Consider the following 19,352-nt stretch of genomic DNA (forward strand, 5'->3'; position numbering starts at 1 on the left):
ACTCAACCGACTGAGACACTCAGGCGCCCTGAGACCAGCCGATTTCAGTAAGAGCAAACGGAATAACATTTGCTGAGTGCTTCTGTTCCCGTATCTATTAATATTTATTCAGTGCCCACTATGTGCCAGAAACTGTTCTGAAAGACTCACAGGTGAGGGAGAGAATGAAGGCCCTGCTCTCATGGCAGCCGTATTTTAACCTAATGGAGTTCACATTTTCTTCACAATTCGTACACAAAAAACACATGCACACATGCTGTAATTCCAAGTACTGAGAAGCACTAGGAAGCAAGATAACACAGGATGAAGAAAGGGCAATCTGGAGAGTGAGAACAAATCCCACATTCTCTGGGAGGGAACGAACCCTAATTTGCTCAGCTGGAGTCAGAAGCCAAGTCTGGGACCAAACCACTGTGGCCAGGAGGGTGGGGACAGTGTCTGAACCTGACTGCTGAGGGCCCACCACACAGCCTGCAGAGGGAGGAGGGAGATGTTGGGCTGTCCCCCCACTCCGCCCCCAGGTTCAGAGCCACTGGTCCTGGTCTGAAGGCAGGCAGAGGTCAGCCTCCAAGAGATCACGGGGCAGTGGAGGACGCAAACGGAACTGTGGGAGAGGCCGGCAGGCAGCGTCCTGGGTACACAAAGCCCGAGGGCTGCGGCCCATCAGTCAGTCTAACCGGGAAGTGCCAACAGGCACAGAGACACAAGTCTCTAGCAGAGACTTGGCCTCAGTTGTCATCCGGCCACAATGAGAATAAAATGAAGTCTTAGATCAAATGACTTACACCGGAGTCTGAAACGCAGAAGTTCGCAAGGAAGTTTGGCTGTCAAAATTGGAACGACTAACTGACCTTTTCTCTCCCAGAGTTCATGATCTCATTCATCCCTGAGCACCCGCTATTTTGTCAATTACTCTGTGAGGTGCTTTGCATTTGTGAACTCGATCCCCCAAGCCCCTTTAAGTAGACGCCATGAGGCTCCTGTGGTTAAGTGAGGAAGCCAGCTTGCCCAAGATCCACAGCAAGTCAGCTGGGAGCACCGCGGGCCGGCTTGCCCAGGAGCCTGGCTCACCAGCGCCGCACAAAAAACACAATATAGCTTCAACTCTTAACAGTAAAGTCATACACGCTTTTCGAAGACCAACTAAAACACTTTACAACAAAACGTGCCTTACTCCAGGCTTATATTCTTATAGAAGTAATAACATTTTTCAAGAAAAAGTTCTTGAATAATTAGTCAACTCCTGCACTGGGACAGTCTTTACGTACTAAGACGCACTGGAAACCAAATTCATTCCTGCTTTGTGTGCATCACAGGTCAGCTGAGGGCTCTGCTTACGGCTTCCGCTCTCAGGGCGGGACACGGGAGCATTCTGGATCTGAGTGGCAGGGGAAAGGGAACTCGTGAGTGTCCCTCCAGCAGTAAGTGGTCTGGCCTGGAAATGATGCACTTGACTTCCACCACCTCCCTTCGTGAAAGAATTACTCTCTTGGAAGAGGTATTAAAGTCTTCCACCTCAACAAGCAGCAGATAGTACAGTATTATACTAACTGGAGGATCAGTATCTTAAAAACTCAAATAGTTTAAAGTAACTCCTAAAGGTACTTAACTGACTCCCAAAGAGCAGAATACAGGACCTAACAAAATATTGTTCTTGTATATGTATGGCTGGAAATCACATAAATGAGACTATGTTCTTGGAAGAAAGGAAATAAGTAAAGTGAAATGAGTAACAGTAATAATCATACTTTCATATCATATATATCATAGTTACAGATTTTATTTTCATAGTATCTTCCCACTGAAGCAATAATCTACATTTCCGTAACAACACATTTAATGTTTTCTCATCAAAGAACTGGAAAAAATAGGAAGGAAGCACAGATTCCATACACAAATACCATACATACTCTATGTACAAACAAATTCAATATATTAAATAGATTTGTAGATCGACTTCACTTACAATATAATAGAACACTGAGTATTCAATTCTGAGCATACTCATGCAGACTTCCACTTTGGTAAAAGTGATGGCGCGAGCTCTGCAAAAGGTTTTCCTGTTGTTGTAAACACACGTTTCCCACTTCGGACCACACTCAGGATACAGACTTCCGTGCGTGGAACACTAAACTGCATGAGGATGGAACAAGGGCTCTTTCCTGGACACCACAGCGTGCGTCCTGCACGTCAGTCCCTGAGCGTGGGCAGGGAGGGGGAAGGAGGCTGCACTTGGAAGAAACAGAGCCTTTTACGTTGCTAAGGGTCAGCTGCCCTGCGGATGCAGAATGCACTGAATCACTCCTCGTTTTTAGAATGTAAAAGTTACCGATTTTTCCAAGGCTGCAATGGGTAATATGGTCTTTAAACAAATAGTCTAAAGTATCTTTTAAGTGCTGCCAAATCTGTTTAGACAGATGGTGACTTAGCTCACAGGAGCGTTAGTATGAGGCTCCCGAAGTTTCCAACTAGATCTAAAGGGCACAGCAGCAATGGAGGGATCTTGGCAGCATTCTAGTATGTCCTTCAGTACAAATGTCTAAGTGCAGCTTTACTGAGATTGTTCAAAGTTAATCTCCATACAGTCAGTGAAAATGGGCTGCTACCAGAACTAGGAGAGCAACTTGGGGAATCCAAACATTGTATTTGTTAGTATTTTAAATAGGGTCTTCAATAAATCTGTCTCCCCTCCCACCCACCCCCACCCAAGAGCACCTGCCACATGAAGATAACGTCCTGGCTAAGCCCTCCTCTCCCTCGGCTAAAACCATGGCTAAACACCACACATCGTGATGGATCGGCCCTGGGGTCTTCAGGGAGCAGCAAACAGACACACGCTGCACTCGCATGAGGCCAGGCTCTGTGAAGACAGGACACGCGGACAGGAAACCACCCTGCCCGCAGAAGGCACCCTGCTGCTGACCGGTGCCTCTTTCCGCTTAGCAGACTGGGAGACAGAGGTGAAAAAGGAATGCTTCAAAAATAATCTCTTAGGAATACCCACCAGGACTAAAATGCTGGCAGTCAGTCCTTTAAACAGAAGTACTTCAGAAACCATTCTTCCCTCTCAGCTAAATGTCTATGGTATACGGCATTCCCACGTCTAGTTACCGTCCGGTTACAGCTCTAAGTGAATCGAAAATTATTTTGGAGGGAAGAAATGTTCTAGACTGCTGGGAATTAGAATGCATAAAAACAGTCCTCATTAATTCCCATTTAGTCAAAACCAAGTGGATTTGGGGAGAGCCGCTGTGTTTTTTTAGGTGGAAAAAATGCATTTCAAAGAGGAGCTAAATATGCCTTCAAAGGATTCAATTTACGTGTAAGACTTTAAATGTACCTTTCATTGGGCTAAACAATATTGTAAGGCTCAAAATAGCATCCTGTCCCAGTCTTGCCTTGGAAAAGACTTAGATTTAATAATTTAAATGTATCTGATATCACTGGGGATAAATCTCCTTTTCAAAACAAAAGTTTAAAATACTGCTTTGTTTAACCAGTAAACTTTACTTTTAGCAGCAATGATTAAATAAAATGCAAAGAAAATTCTCTAACAATAAATTAAAAAAGCCCAAGAGAAAAGAATTTCTATGTCTACTGTCCCTTTTGTTTAGAACATCATTTATGGCTTGCAAATTTCAAAATCAACTGTATTAAAATGTGACAATACATTTACCTGTTCATTCTTGCTGGGTGTCTTAGAAAGGCTCTTATGGAAAGAAAAAAAAAAAAGTTCTCAGGTAGTGGGTACAATGGGTGACTTCGCAAAATGATGACTAAAGATGAGTCTTTATTAGCATTTTCAAAACCATGACTGCAGTGAAGTCTGGATCCCCTTAGACAAGGTCCAAGTCCATGAACGGCACGTCAGAAATTTCCTCTTCCTTTCCGCGGAGCCAAGACCCTAGCACAGGCCTCCAGCGTACTCGTCCTCGTCTTCCTCGGTGGCAGGGGCAGTGGCGCCTTCAGACTTAGCCTGTGGTGCTGCAGATTTCTTCTTGATTCCCCCTCCTGGAACCACCAAACTCAGGCCCAGCTTAGCATACTGTCAACGACAAAACATGTTCTCAGGAGCTGGATGACCAGAATCTCAGTGTGCCACGTGTCAACAGTAGTTATCTATACGAGACAGATCTTAGTTCTCTACCAATACTACCATTTAGATGGACGGACACCCACAGCACAACCCACACTGCTCTGCCAGCGGATGGCTCATGACCGTGACGTGACAGGTACGCAACCAGTAAAAACATCAGTTCTCTGCCACACCTAGGAATCTGAGATCATTGGGACCCGCTAAGTAATACTGGCAGGTACCTACAAAATAAAGATCTGTGCAGTAAATGAGAAGTTAAGCTAGAGACAAATTCTTCAAAAATCATCAAACTTACAAAAACCTACAGAAGAATTTATCAAGAAAAAAACCTATATACATCATTACAAAAAAACGAAGGTCTTAAGCTGCTCTAATATCAAATCAAATGAACAGGGGCTCATCAATCTACTGAAAAGGGAAGCACACAAGGGAGACCCACAGACACGGCTCGCGCTCTGTATACGGCACTGTGCGAGGCTGTTTCCCACGTACATATCTATTCTTCGAGACAGGTGGGCAAGACAGGGACCTGCTGCTCCATTCATACAGATGAGTTAAGTGAGGCTTCCAGAGTTCAGGAGTTCAGTAATACCCCGTGTCACACAACCAGCTGTCACGGAAGTGGGCCTCCGACAAGGCCCCTGAATTACAAAGGCCACTACCTGAAGAGCCTCTTTCGGTGAAGCCTAAAAGAAAACTCAAACTAAGCAACCTACAGAGGTCTACGGGAGGAAGGCAAAGCTGAGAACTGGAACCGAATTAAAAACTACAGATATGGTCAACAGTTAGAAGGCTAGATAAATGGCTGTGAACCCACATGGCTGACATCTCAACAGTCTCAGACTATGGTGAAATTCAGGGCAACTGCCGCATTCCTTGTCGGGCAGTAGCCGGAGGTGAAAAATAGAGGGGGAACATCTCACACGCCCACAGGAGAAAAATGATCTCACTAGAAGCCTCCACCTTTGAAGGGGAAAGAAAAGAGGCCACTTACATCATTGTCCATGTACTTGAAAAGGGGCGAGTTGCAGACCTCCGACACTTGGTCTTGGTCTTGCTGGTCATAGCCTTCAAGGAGCTGCTCCAGGGCGGCGCAGTCCTCACTCCCACTGAACCCTGGAATGCTGCGGCAAGCACGAGTCACACGTCTCCACCTGCCCCCCCGCCATCCTGCCCCCCAGCAAATGTTTGGCAATATCTGGAGACATTTTTGTTAACAAGTGGGTGGCGGCCTGGGATGCCCCAGACGCCCCACAAGGTACAGGACAGGCCAGACAGCAAGGAATTACGTATGCGCCCCAAAATGTCAGCACTGCCCAGGCTGAGACCACTCATTTGAACTACCTTCAGTAAGACATGATCCTCCTGTAACATATAATCTGAGAACATTTCTTTACTCCTTTTTTTGTTGTTCTTTTTTCTTAGAAGGCAAACAGAACAAAATCATTGAAGTCATTCACTCCCACGAAATCCCCAGGAGAAAAACACAGGGAAGATCCGAACTTGTCAAAATCCTGCTGAAGTGGTTAGGGAAGTCCCCCCACCACTATGAAATGTATTAAAAACCAAAAATGGCTTCAGGACCAATAGCAGCTGTCTAAGCAGTGGTCTGACACTGAGAACTACAGACGTTAACACTGCACATCCGGGCAGCGCTGCCTCCGTCTTCTTACCTGTAGCTCTCTCTGACGCACCTCTCCGCGGCCACGTAGTCACTCCTGTGCAGGTGAACTAAGACTTGAGCGATTGTCTTCTAAAACAGAAGAGGTGATTACGGCCCAAATTTACATCTGTTTAGCAAAGTCAATCCCCTGACATCTGGAGTCATATGGAGACTTATAAATTCTTAGTAGCTTCCACAGGACGCGTGAAGGAAAACACACAACGGTACAGGTCAAACTGTACTGTGCCCACGAGCCACGCAGGGTCTTGCTAAATGAAGGCTGATTTAGGGGGTCCGAGGCAAGCCTGCAATCCCGCTTGCTCCCAGGTGTCCCAACACTGTCAGTCTGAGGACCACACTGAATAATACAACTTAGAACACAACTACCACACGCTGTAAGAAAACATCTCTTAGGTATCTACATAGGCTCAATCTTGAAAAAGGAATGAAAAAGAGGGGAGACCTGTGACGCCACAATAATACTCTGGAATTCTTAGACAGTAGGAAAAAGACAAATGAATGAATAAAAACTTTAGGTAATAGGAACAATACTATCTATAAGCCCACAAAAGCATCATTAAGACCAAAGATATGACTGATAAGATCTTATTGGCAGAACGGCTCTTCAAAACGGGTTTTTCAATTTTTTTCCGTTCTTCAGACAACTTTTACTGATCCATCTTTAAATTCAGTGTATCTTTTATCATCTCCATTATCAGATTAAGTTCATACAATATTTACTGCAGACATTGCCTTTTCAGTTCCAAAATTCTCATTTAGCTCATCTTTAGTTTTTATTGAAAGAAAGAAAGAAAGAAAGAAAGAAAGAAAGAAAGAAAGAAAGAAAGAAAGAAAGAAGGAAGGAAGGAAGGAAGGAAGGAAAGAAGGAAAGAAAGAAAGAAAGAAAGAAAGAAAGAAAGAAAGAAAGAAAGAAAGAAAGAAAGAAAGAAAAAGAAGAGGAAACAACAGTCCTTTTGTCCATTCATCTGTTTGCCTTTCCACCTCATGGGCCAGTTGCAACAGCTGCTTCAAAGTTGTGAAGTTGTGGGGGCGCCTGGGTGGCTCAGTCAGTTGGGCGTCTGACTTCGGCTCAGGTCAAGGCCTCATGGTTTGTGAGTTCGAGCAATGCGTTGGGCTCTGTGCTGACAGCTCAGAGGCTGGAGCCTGTCCTCGGATTCTGTGTCTCCCTCTCTCTCTCTCTCTCTGTCCCTCCCCTGCTTGCACTGTCTCTCTCTCTCAAAAATAAATAAAACATTAAAAAAAAAAAAAAAAGGTTGGGAAGTTGTGACCTGGTAATTCCAACATCTGGGGCACCTCTGGGTGGGCGTCCACTGTCTTCTCTTGAAAACTGGCCGACTTCCTGGCTCCTTCTGTGTGGAGCGCTTTGGGGCTGTATCCTGGACACTGTGGATGTTATGCTGCATAGACTCTCCAAGAATTCTCAGGAGAGCATGGATGCTTTCAGCAGGCAATACCGCAGGCAGGCTCAGACTGCAGGTTCCGTCTGTGGCTGGCGGGCAGCGGCTCTCGTCTTCGGCGCCTCTGCCCTGCCGCTGCGGCTCAGCCCCAAGCAAGAGTCCTGCCAGGGTGCTGTGGGCCCTGGACAGTGGTCAAATCTTACTTCAGCTCCCAAAGCCTATGCCCTGCTGCTCTGGGTCTGTCCGGCACATGCGGAGCTGGAGAGTAAACCCAGGACTTGTGTGGGCGCCTGCTCACACCCACACTCGGGATTCCCTTCTCCTTCCTGGGCGTTCTACCTTGCTCTTAGCTCATCGTCCCAGCTCCTCTGGCCAAAGAGACTGATAAGCCTCTTGTGGTGTTTCATCTGCCTGCACCATCATCACAGCCGTTGCCATGACTAGGACTCACCCTCAGAACAAAGCCATGGGAGAAACACGGGATAGATGGGTCCCTCCAGTTAGAAACACGGGGTTGATGGGTTTTAGCTGCTGGAGCCTCTGCTGCCGAGCTCCAGGACTGGGGGCCTCTCTCCAGCAATGCCACAAGAAAAATAGGGAAAACTCTGGAAACCATCTCCTGTACTGGCTGCCTGTCCAAGTGCTTACTCACCCCCTGCTTTTATTTTTCAGAGTCCAGGAATTTTTATATTTTGTCCAGAAGTTTTAGCTGTAATAAGCAGGAGAGACAGACTATAGGGGGCTTACTCCATCTTGCCCAAAATTATTTTTAAAAATATCCATGGAATCCAGTCCTAGGTACACAGTTACACCAATATGAAAAATTAACAAATATAAAGCCAAAATAAGCACTTTCAAAGCATACCTTATAACAAGTTGGATAATTCTCAATCTCCTTATAAATATTTTTTTCTTTCTGAATAGAAAGTGCTGCCTCATCAAACCTAAAGACAAAACAAAGAAATGTCAAACAAGGCAGCTCTAAATGACCTAAAGGGAAGATCGCCTTTGTATTTGATAGCACAGACTTTAGCGAAAATAACACATAAAGCACTTTTAGCTCAGTAACCCAGTTTCCATGAGCTCTGCACATCTGGCTTATGTTTTTGTTTGTTTTTTAATGTTTATTTATTTTTGAGAGACAGAGACAGAGCACAAGCAGGCTCCAAGCTCTGAGCTGTCAGCATAGAGCCCGATGTGGGGCTCGAACTCATGAACGGCGAGATCATGACCTGAGCCGAAGTCGGATGCCTAACCGACTGAGCCACCCAGGCGCCCCATGGCTTATCTTTGAAACACTCCACTCACCCGTTCAGGCATCAAGCAGACAGACAAAAAGCAGCACGTAAGGATAAGTTACTTCAAACAGAGAAGTTTAAGTCTGGTAAAGATCACCCATTAATGAGCCATCTATCCAATTCAACAAACTGCTCTGTGAATTTCCGTGAAAAGCATTAGACAAGCCCTGATTTAATCACCCCAGAGTTCTTTCCTTCCACTAAGGCCATCCAGACACCCCAAGGGCAGTGCCTCACAGCTGGAGAGTTCTTTCCCCAACTCTGTCCTCACCACCACATGCTCCACTGCTGCTCAGTGAGCCAGAAAAAATGTCCCTTTCGTCCTCACCATTCACCGGTTTCAATGAACTCTCATCCGTTTTCCTTTTCTTCCATTCCATGAAGAAATGAAGGGGAAAGGCACTGCTAACACTGTTCCCCCGAATCCTCCAAGGCCCTCGCCCTTCCCATTCTGCAGCCTCAATCCCAGCACACCGTACACAGCTCCTCGTCTCTTTCTACAGGCGTACCATGGCCCCGTCCTGGGACTCCCTTCCTGGCACCTAACCCGTGCCTCAAGAAAGTGTGCAGGCCTCACCCCAAAAGCCAAAAGGGCAAGCAGTCTGCACTGTTTGGATGCAGAGGCAAAGAGCTGTTTCGTAACCCAAATTAACATATAAAAATGTTAACAATTATCTTTTAAAAAAGGTAATTTTAAAATTATGCCTGAATAGTTGAGTCGCATATGCGTGCACACACCACACACACACAGTATTGGCTTGGTTTAATTCTTATAAATTAAATTGAATTTCTGTGGGCCTTACCCTGGCAACTTAATACCTCATACAATAAGAGCACCTGTTGGGATGAGCAGTGGGCGTTGTATGTAAGCGATGAACCACAGGAATCTACCCCCAAAAACCAAGAGCACACTTTACACACTGTATGTTAGCCAATCTGACAATAAATTAAATAAATTAAAAAAAATAAGGCTAACTGGACAAATAATTCTGAATTTCTTAAGCCCAACTTGATAAATCTGGGGAACAAAGCCAGTTTATAAATTGCACATGGTAGCAGAATTCTAAGACTGTTCCCCAAGATTCTTGCTCCTTATATATATCCTTATGTAGTCTTCCCTTGAATGTGGGCATGACCTCTGAATATGATAGAACTCACTCCTATGAGGAGTGACTCAGTGACTAATCAACTGACTTTGAGTGAAGCAGAGAGATTGTCTGGATGGGCCTGACCTAATCAGAAGAGCTCTTAAAAGGTCAGAGATTGAAGTCAAGAGACATGCTCTCACCAACCTTGAAGAAGCCACAGAACTACTATCTTGTGAACCGTCCAGAGGGCACATGCCAAGGAACTATGGGTACATTTAGAGCTGAGGACTGCCCCCAGGCCAACGACTAACAAGAAAATATGGGTGTGCGTCCTACAGCCACAAGGAAAGGAATCCTGCCGACAGCCAATGAGCCCAGAATGACTTCACAGCCATACTGGACACTTCATTCCAGCCTAATGAGACTCTGAGCACAGGACCCAGCTATACTGGAGCTGGACTTCTAACCTGCAGAACTGTGAGACAATGAATGAGTGACTGTTGTTTTAAGCTGCTGGGTTTGTGGTTACTTGTCATATAGAAAAGGAAATTAATATGCTGGGTAACATACATTTGTATCATTTGTAATTACGACATGAGCTTATCCCAGATCCTGTTTTATAAAACATATTACATCAGGACATTCGGTGAACATCACACCAGATTACACCACTCTAGTAGGAATCTTAACATTTTAAGTTTTTCATATATTTAACGATAAAGGCTGTATTCTTCACACGTGACTCACTTATCTCCTTGGCATAAAAACAGCATTTCCATGTGCTAACAGCTAGTTAGCAAAACAGCCATCTAAGAGAAATACTGTTTATGTGTGATTTAAAAAAATGATCAACTTGGCTAAAAGTCCATGAAACTGACATATAAAGCCAACTGTTTTCAAATGTATCCAGGAATTATTCATAAATTATAATGGAACATGGAGGTAATTCTTAATACTCCTAACAAAACAAAATGCATCTGGTTTTGCTGAAAAGAGAATAAACTGTTTTTGATCTTCCTACAATTCAAAAATAAAATAAAATGTAAGCCCCACAAAAATTATGTGCATACGGCAGGAAATTGTCACAGGACTTCACTCAACCCAGTTTTCAATGGACATCTATCTCCCTCACAATAACTCAAAACCCCTCCACAGCCTCCTGAAATCCAGAACGTATTTTTAACTACCTACAAAACTTTCAGCCAATTCATCACATTGCCAACTAAGCTTAATATCACCCTAATAAACCTTGGCATCACAACGGACAGGACAAGGACAGGAAACTAGTTATGTTCAACTAGTACCTACCCCACATGCACACACCCAGTTCTCCCTGTGTTTATAATCTAGTGACTGTCTCAGCCACCAGGGGAGAGTCTGAGAGAGAGCCTTAGAAGTGGGGAGTCAGGTAGTGGTGGGGGTGGTTAATTGATACAGAAGTCAGATTATTCTCCTCACCGAGAATTATGACAAAGCTCTGGAAAGCACTCTGACTTGGTTCACTGAGCACCAACCACACAGTGTTACCAACCAGCTCAGCTGCCTCAGAACTTCTCTGGAAGGCACAGGAATGGTCTGTTAAGTCAAACCAACTGGAAGGGCCTGTTCAGGGAGGGGACATGGGCACTGGTGTGGACGGATTTAAGGCCTCACAGATGGAACCTAAATGAACTCTGACTCACTTCTGAATTATGGCTCTCCAGAAATGTAGGAAGAGCACGAGACTAATACCAATATATATATATTTTTTTTTTTCAACGTTTATTTATTTTTGGGACAGAGAGAGACAGAGCATGAACGGGGGAGGGGCAGAGAGAGAGGGAGACACAGAATCGGAAACAGGCTCCAGGCCCTGAGCCATCAGCCCAGAGCCCGACGCGGGGCTCGAACTCACAGACCGCGAGATCGTGACCTGGCTGAAGTCGGACGCTTAACCGACTGCGCCACCCAGGCGCCCCTAATACCAATATATTAAACAGGATATTTAATGTCACTATACTTAGAAACTACTGTTAAGTTATGACTAAATATTACAGAATCACATTAATATAAAAATATATTATTCTAAATATAACAAACATAAAATTTAAAATTGCAAGCTATACTCTATTAGATGCTCTTTCCAACATTATATAAAATTACTATTTTAGTTCTTTTGGACAACTGACAGCCCCAATTGAGATTAGAATCAAAGTATATATTCAAAATACTCAAATATCACATAAATTCGCACAGCTATCTTTTTTTAACATCTATCCTCCAGGTTTTTCTCATCCCATACTACTGAAATTCTGACGGCAGTACTGTGACAGCTGACTTGTAACTCTTTCATACTATCCATACCCAGGGATAGTTTTCAAAACATCAAATTCCTTACCACTCCTGAATAAATTCAAATCAATCTTTATGTTCTTATAAAACTTAAAGAAAGTATTTCCATAAAATTTTTGTTCAAGATACTACATAAAATACTATTTTTCAATGCACCTTTACTAAAAAGGAAGAAAAAAAGCAATAAAACATTCATGAAGTAAATAAAAGACATACTGGCTGCCCTAGACATATAAATGTCCTCCTTCCAGCATCTCCATACCACTTTCTCGGACTGTGAAGAAAACTCCGTATTTGTTCTAGAATAATGGTTCTCATCACACACGCTACAGCTGACTAGTAACTTCTGGGAATGGTGGTGGCTACTGCTCGGCCGGGGACCATGTACATGTAGCTAGAAAAGGCTGCTCAGCTGCCCTCCTGGGGAGCTCCTCCTGGCCCCCTCCTTCCCTTTGCTCCACCCCCTAGAAACCAGCTTTAGATAATCTCAGTCTGGACAACAGGTGAGCAGATGTGAAAGCAGAAATACCCTGGGGAGACTGAAGCAGCGCGCACTCGTGCCCAGAGCAGGCCTGACTTTCTGTCCCTAGCTCCAACTTCGCTTCGGATGCCTTCAGTGGTTAAGGGACCTCGGTCGGGCCTTAAGAAGGCTCTGGAGGTCTGCGGGAGGACTGTCAGGGAGTGGATGAGAAGAGGACAAAGTATGCCAGAGCATGCCTGTCTGCCCTGGGATGAGAAGAGTCCAGGGCACCGTTGCCTGTCTCTCCAAGTGCGAGGCTCTGCTCAGAGAATCAGAATCCAGGTACACTTCAGCTATGCTGCACCACCTGGGACCATCACCACAGACAGCTCTGTTTCTATAAGAAACCCTTTCAGGGACTGACCTCAACTTATTATATCACCGTTTATAAGTTGGGAATCGTTGGAGTTAGCATTCCAGTTGTTTGGATCTCTAGGAAGCTTAGATAAGTAAAATGAATAAATGTAATGACCCAAGGCTTATGTATATGTTAAGTTTTGCCTCACGGTTTAATACAAAACTCTTAATTTAAAATCACAACAAAAATACTACGCCGTTTAGCCCAACAAAAAAATCCTAATCAATGAAAGAAGGTCCTATAAAGTAGTATACCTAAATGAAAACACACCAAAGTTATTAATTCTATATTAATTTATTCCGATGCTACTTTAAACCTGTTTGAATTATATTTTACAATCTATTGTCTTCATGAAGAAAACATTTAATTCAGTCTCAGAAAAAGGTCAACTGATTCTTTAGTCATTTGTTTTTTGATTCCTTCACAGAATAGATCTTGGGTCTTTTCTGTCACGAGGGAAGTAGGGGCAAATTTTAATGAGGTTATCTACCTTCAGATTTACAGTTTTCTAAGTGCGTTCATCTTAAATAGTACTAAACAGTGTCTTGGCAAACAATTTTATTAATGACAGAGAGTGCCTACTAAGCTTAAATTAAGGTAAATGAATAAAAATAAAGGAAAATCCAGTAGCATTCTAGGTTTCTGGGGTCCAGCTATTTATGCATTAAGTCATATGTTTAAAGGATAAAAAAGCAAATACCCTATTTAATGACAATATTTGACTGTCAAGAACTGGTCAATTTCCCTGGGTGAACATTGGGGGATCTTGTTATTTATGCCTGTACAGCAATTTCTCCTCAAGAGAAACACGTTATAACCCAACCAAATAACGTATCAAGACAACTGCTCTCCCACACTGCTGAGCCAGGTTTTAACCAATGAAACCACAATGCATGATACATTTTGGCATCAGATTTACAAAAACAGCAGATCTTTTAATATTTAATTCCATGTTCCATCTTGTAGACATTACTCTTTCTACTCGGTGGCCTGGTGTGCCTGTGGCTTACACCAAATAGATTAACAAGCCATTCCCGACGTTACTTAACGCTTCCAAATGTGGACTGAAGGTTTACATGGACACACAGCAACACAGTTTTGGAAATCTTACCTGCGTCCTCGGACCAGCAGTCTGGAGGCTTTTCCTAGTAATTCAACTGCCTGTCGTAAGCGTTCCTCATTCTGAAGGAGTCAGAGAAAAGAGACAGTTGGCTGCTTTAATCTAGGAATCTTCTTTTCCTCCCAATAATTATTTGATAAGAAAGTAACAGCACTCAAAGTGGGCAGGGGGAAAATGCCAAAGCTGTTAATCCATTTTATTAACTGTCTAATAAAAAACTACAGTTCAACTGTGAGCACAGAAAACTTTAAAAGCAGTCACTGCATTTCTCTATTTTCCTACAGAAAATGAGCCTAAACATTCTAAGTATACTTAAAGGAAAAAAGTAAAATTCAGACTTACTTCGAACACATTTGCTGTCTGTTGATATAACTGTACAGCCTTTTCTGGATCTACATTTTCTATAAGCCTATGAGACAAGAAAATTGGACTCCTATGAGAGATAGAAAACTTGTTTTTCCAAGGACTTTATTAAGACAAAAAGCCAATGGCTCCTATGCAGACTTGTGTTCCACACACTCACTTTCCAGCGCGTTCCAAGGCCATGGCTGCCGTGTCAGGGGTGCCGTTTTCCAGATACATCATGCTGGCTTTCTCAATCAGCTGAACGGCCTCTGGTAGTTTCTGCATCTCCTTTAGGCAAAGGATAAATGCATCAGCTTAAGCACAGAATTAACAATCAGAAATTCATTTTATTCCTTATTCATGAAAAGTACAATTTATTAATTTTAACGTTTGAATACATTATACAACAGATAGATTTAAGATGAAATGCCTTCACGTGGTTACTCTCCCCCATCAAGTTCATTCTGCCAAACTAAAAACGTTATCAGTTGAGTTCTACAGAGTTCATCACCACTTCAGAGTTTCAGAAAAGCTCTACCAACGGTAGAAACCAAAACCCTTGCTCTTGACTGTTTTGTAGGATTTATAATTCTCTGAACACTTACTGAGTCCCTACCAGCTGCGAAGCCTATGCCAAAGGCTGCAAACCAGCAGCTCAAGGGCTGTACCTCATTTCCAAGTGCATCTTGCTTGAACCATTCAGTAGTTTTAAATCAGAAACTTTCACAAAGGTTCTGTTTTACAGCTTCCTATTTTAAAAAAGTATCACAAGCTCTGGCGTCAGCAGGTTTTCATTCCCACGTGGCAGGAGTGGGTTGAGGCTGAGCGGATGTCCCGGGAGGCGTGGCGTCTCCTGCAGTGGCCTCCTCTCTCCGCACTCCCCTCCACACTCCCTGCTGTCCTATACGCCCAGGCCTGCCTCAGTCCCCACTGCCCTGGGCTCATCAGGGTCTGCAGCCCTTTTTCACAATGAGTGCCACCAACAGGTTAACTCCATGCCTCACTAGGAGATCATAGGTCTCAGCATCCTGTGGTCCTTACATCTATTATCTCCAAATCTAAACTCTTTTAGAAACAGAACAATAATCATTTACAAGCCAGATATAAGGTTTATGTGGCATCGTCCTACTTAGGGTTGACATCCTTAGATCTTAAAGTAGGCTCCATGCAGACGTTTCATGGGTTGTTTTCAAATCTGCCTGTTCAGTCACTCACTAAGTTGGCAAATTCTTTAGGATACAAAACCTGTTGGTCTCATTCTTACTGATGTCCAAATATAACTTTTTCATTCTTTAGCTAAGGAATAAACAAGGATAGGCTGCCATCTGAAAAGTTACACTATTTTATACTCTTCCCCATGTTCTTGTAGCATGGCAAAATCGAAAGGAAAATAAAAGCATGCTTATTTTCAGCGGTTTTGTGCCTGAGTCACCCTACTGCTTTTGTTCCACAGAAGATATGAAATCTAACAGTCGTACAATGACAGAACCAGGGGCGACTCCAGTAAGTGGTGTCTTCCACTCGGCATCCTTCCACATATTGTCACTTCCTAAGCCTTGCTGGCAGATGATTACAAAGGTCTGTATGAATGGAAATTTCAACCCACGGAATTAACACTGAGCCAAGCAGCTCAGGACCCCTAATGCTGCTAAGGACTGTCCAAAGGCATTTAATTTAAATACAAGAGCATGGCAGAAAGCATTTTCTCTTGTCTTTTCCCCTACCTACTAGGTTTATTTTTCCTTCATTCAAAGCAGTGCCTTCAAATCCTCAAATTAAACCAATACTACCACAACGGAAATGATGTCAAAATAATATCTTTTTATGAAGACTCAAGTCTTAGCCCAGCTGTTAGAATATAAACTGAAGCTGTGAGGATTATAAATTATAGTGGTCTAGCATTTCTGTATTAAGAGAGTGGATCCTAATAATAGCCACAAATGAGATGACACGAGCCACCTGGGAGCTTCCTATTTCTCAGGGGGACCTGGGACAGCAGAAGGTCAGGGCAGACACCCAGCTCCTTCGGCTACAAGAGAAATTCTAGTTGCTAAGAAACTGCTGATAACCTGACCTGCATCACCAAATCTGGTTGCAGGTTTTATCCAGAAAAGCTTTACTACAATGGCAACGTAACAGTTTATCACAAGGAAGCACCATAATTTATTTAAATATCTTATTATTAAAAATTTAGATAACTGCCATTTTTCTTAAGCAATATATAATAAACATTTTTACACATAAATCTTTGCTATCTGTCTCTTTACAACAGAGTCACAGAATTGGAATTCCTAGGTCAAAGGATATGGAAATTCTTAAAGCCCGTGATATATATTTTGAAAGTAATTTTTTAAATGGCATGAAAAAGAAAATCTGCATGAAAAAGTTAAATGTAAATAGTAAGATACGTATGTACTTAGAAAAATGACTAAAAGAAAAAAATAAACTCATTACTAACGCTTTTTGGTCCTTCCAGTTTCTAAATGTTCTACAATGAGCATGTATTCCTTAAAAAATCAGTAAGATTATAAAAGTCATTAAAATTAAAAAAAATAGGGGCGCCTGGGTGGCGCAGTCGGTTAAGCGTCCGACTTCAGCCAGGTCACGATCTCGCGGTCCGGGAGTTCGAGCCCCGCGTCAGGCTCTGGGCTGATGGCTCAGAGCCTGGAGCCTGTTTCCGATTCTGTGTCTCCCTCTCTCTCTGCCCCTCCCCCGTTCATGCTCTGTCTCTCTCTGTCCCAAAAATAAATAAACGTTGAAAAAAAAAATTTAAAAAAATAAAAAAAAATAGTTTTACTAAAGCATGAGTTCTTAAAGCTTCATAATAATTCAAACAGCTTTTACTGTATTAGGAAACATAAAAATGGAAAGGAAATGTTCTATGTCAACTGCTACTTGGCATGCTTTGTAAGTGTCATAAAGTAACATGTTTTTTCTCACCACAACAGTGTATTACTTCCCAACCTGCTTTAATGAGGCAGAAATATGAAAAGCGGCACAAGCACATTAGCCAACTATTCCATTCAACAAGAATCAGAATTAAGTATCAATTGCTTAAGTCTAAGGTTCTTTTCAATGCCAGCTTTTATAAAACAAGCAAAACTCTCCTTTCTAAAACCCAAGAGTGGGGTGCCTGGATGTCTCAGTCCGTTAAGTGTCTGACTTTCGCTGTTCATGAGTTCAAGTCCCGTGTCGGACTCTGTGCTGACAGAGCAGAGCCTGCTTCCGATTCTGTATCTCCCTCTCTCTCTCTGCTCCTCCCCCACTTGTGCTCTGTCTCTGTCTCTCTCAAAAATAAATATTTTTTAAAAAGTTAAAAAATAAAAATAAAAAAAATAAAACCCAAGAGTAACAAAAAACATGTATTTGTAAATTTTTACTGCATTAAAATGTCCTGAAGCTCTCAGCAGTAGGGAAATCTCCCAAAGAGCTCTCTGTTTATTAACAAGCTCCTGGTTACAAAGCATAGAAATGTGTTCCTGGTTTCCTCCATTAAGCTTTCTCTTAAATTTCACCTTTAAAACTCCCTATCTTAAGACACACAGAATATACTTTGGAAATGAAATCTTAGCACCTCTCACCTTACAGCAAGGAGACTTTTCAATCTGAACACAAATTTACTTTAACACCTAGTTAATTCATTTTACCTACAGAACAGTTGTGACACATTACTGACCTTCAACATCATGCCAGCTTGCTCATAAGCTCTGCAAAGAGAATACAAGTTCTCAGATGAGATCTTAATGAAATAAGGAGGAGGGGAAACTTTCTACCACAGATAGAAGTTAGATCAACTAAAACTGGCTCAGGCACTATATGCTGCTTTAGGCCTTGAGTAACAGTTTTTTCTTCTTTTTATTTTTGAGGGCAATAATGCCTTGGAAACAACTGACATCTGAGTTAAAGGGATTTTATTTTGCAGATGCAAAATTAAGTAAAACTCAGACAGGTTAAAGGACTTTCTATGTGACAAAACTAAATCCAAGTTTTGCAACATGTACTCTCCACGAAAGCAGGAGAAAGCCTGCTTCTCTCCACAAGTACTATTAACTATCAAGGAAGAGGGGGGAAAACATACTTGTTTTTTCATAGGTCATTGAACAAAATGGCCCTAAAAATATTTGGTGAATTGAACTTAACCGCTGTAGGGGCGCCTGGGTGGCGCAGTCGGTTAAGCGTCCGACTTCAGCCAGGTCACGATCTCGCGGTCCGTGAGTTCGAGCCCCGCGTCAGGCTCTGGGCTGATGGCTCGGAGCCTGGAGCCTGTTTCCGATTCTGTGTCTCCCTCTCTCTCTGCCCCTCCCCCGTTCATGCTCTGTCTCTCTCTGTCCCAAAAATAAATAAACATTGAAAAAAAAAAAAATTTGAACTTAACCGCTGTATATCTTAGGAGTGACTCAGTTTCTAAGGGTCAGGTAAAGACTGAAACAAATGGAAATGATGATTTTATCTAAATCAATACAGAATAATTCACTATTTATGGATTTATAACGTAGGAAAAATTTACCGACCTATGGAAAAACAGCAACATTTAAAACATAAACTGCAAATACATGAAAACATGGAAAATATTTACTTACTTGGCAGCATGAAAAAGACTGAATGGATGTAACAAAGTTAAAATTAAGGAAAAAAACCAAATCAACAGTTTCTACAGATCTACCACTTAAAAAACGTCAACTGCCCCAGTTGGTTCCAAAAGACAAATCCTACAAACAGATGAAGCAGTAATTTTATGCCTATTGATGTCGCTTAAAACTACATAATTCACAAAAAACACTGAAAAAATAAAAATACCACATAGATTTTTAAGTTCTTTCCACTGCCCATTTATCTGTAAAGTTTCACTAAAATGCAAGGTTATTACAACCGCAATTTCAAAGTAGATAAAAAAGACACTTTTTACAGAGTAAATTTTCAAATACCTTAGAAAAATTTATTTAAACTACTCTTCTTTCAAATACCTAAGGAAGACTGTATTTTAAAAATTTCCACTACCTGCCTCACTCTTCAGCACCTGTGTATTTCCCTCACTTCAGCCCAAGTAAAACCACCATGAAGCAAATCCAGAAACAACAGAAATAAACTCTCAACTACGGTTCTGCAAAACAGTGT

The 19,352-nt window shown here is 42.4% G+C and overlaps 1 protein-coding gene across 2 annotated transcripts in view; it reads right to left on the reverse strand.

The window, feature by feature from the left end:
• Window positions 1-1,758: 1,758 nt before the first annotated feature.
• Window positions 1,759-19,352, reverse strand: part of NAPG (NSF attachment protein gamma) — a 29,653-nt gene continuing 12,059 nt past the window's right edge. The window contains exons 4-12 of one of the 2 annotated variants that reach the window (XM_086682448.1): window positions 18,818-18,835; window positions 17,914-17,944; window positions 14,416-14,525; window positions 14,235-14,301; window positions 13,884-13,954; window positions 8,043-8,121; window positions 5,770-5,846; window positions 5,091-5,220; window positions 1,759-4,045 (exon numbers count right to left, since the gene is read on the reverse strand). In XM_086682448.1, the coding sequence (XP_086538574.1) occupies window positions 3,905-4,045; window positions 5,091-5,220; window positions 5,770-5,846; window positions 8,043-8,121; window positions 13,884-13,954; window positions 14,235-14,301; window positions 14,416-14,525; window positions 17,914-17,944; window positions 18,818-18,835 (724 nt within the window). In that variant the 3' untranslated portion in view covers window positions 1,759-3,904. Of the gene's footprint in view, window positions 4,046-5,090; window positions 5,221-5,769; window positions 5,850-8,042; window positions 8,122-13,883; window positions 13,955-14,234; window positions 14,302-14,415; window positions 14,526-17,913; window positions 17,945-18,817; window positions 18,836-19,352 lie in introns of both variants that reach the window. The other variant, XM_025931238.2, reaches the window with a different exon arrangement.

The sequence above is a fragment of the Puma concolor genome, chromosome D3 (assembly GCF_028749965.1).
Source record: "Puma concolor isolate L17-30 chromosome D3, mPumCon1.1.hap2, whole genome shotgun sequence".
In the NCBI taxonomy this organism is placed as follows: Eukaryota; Metazoa; Chordata; class Mammalia; order Carnivora; family Felidae; genus Puma; species Puma concolor.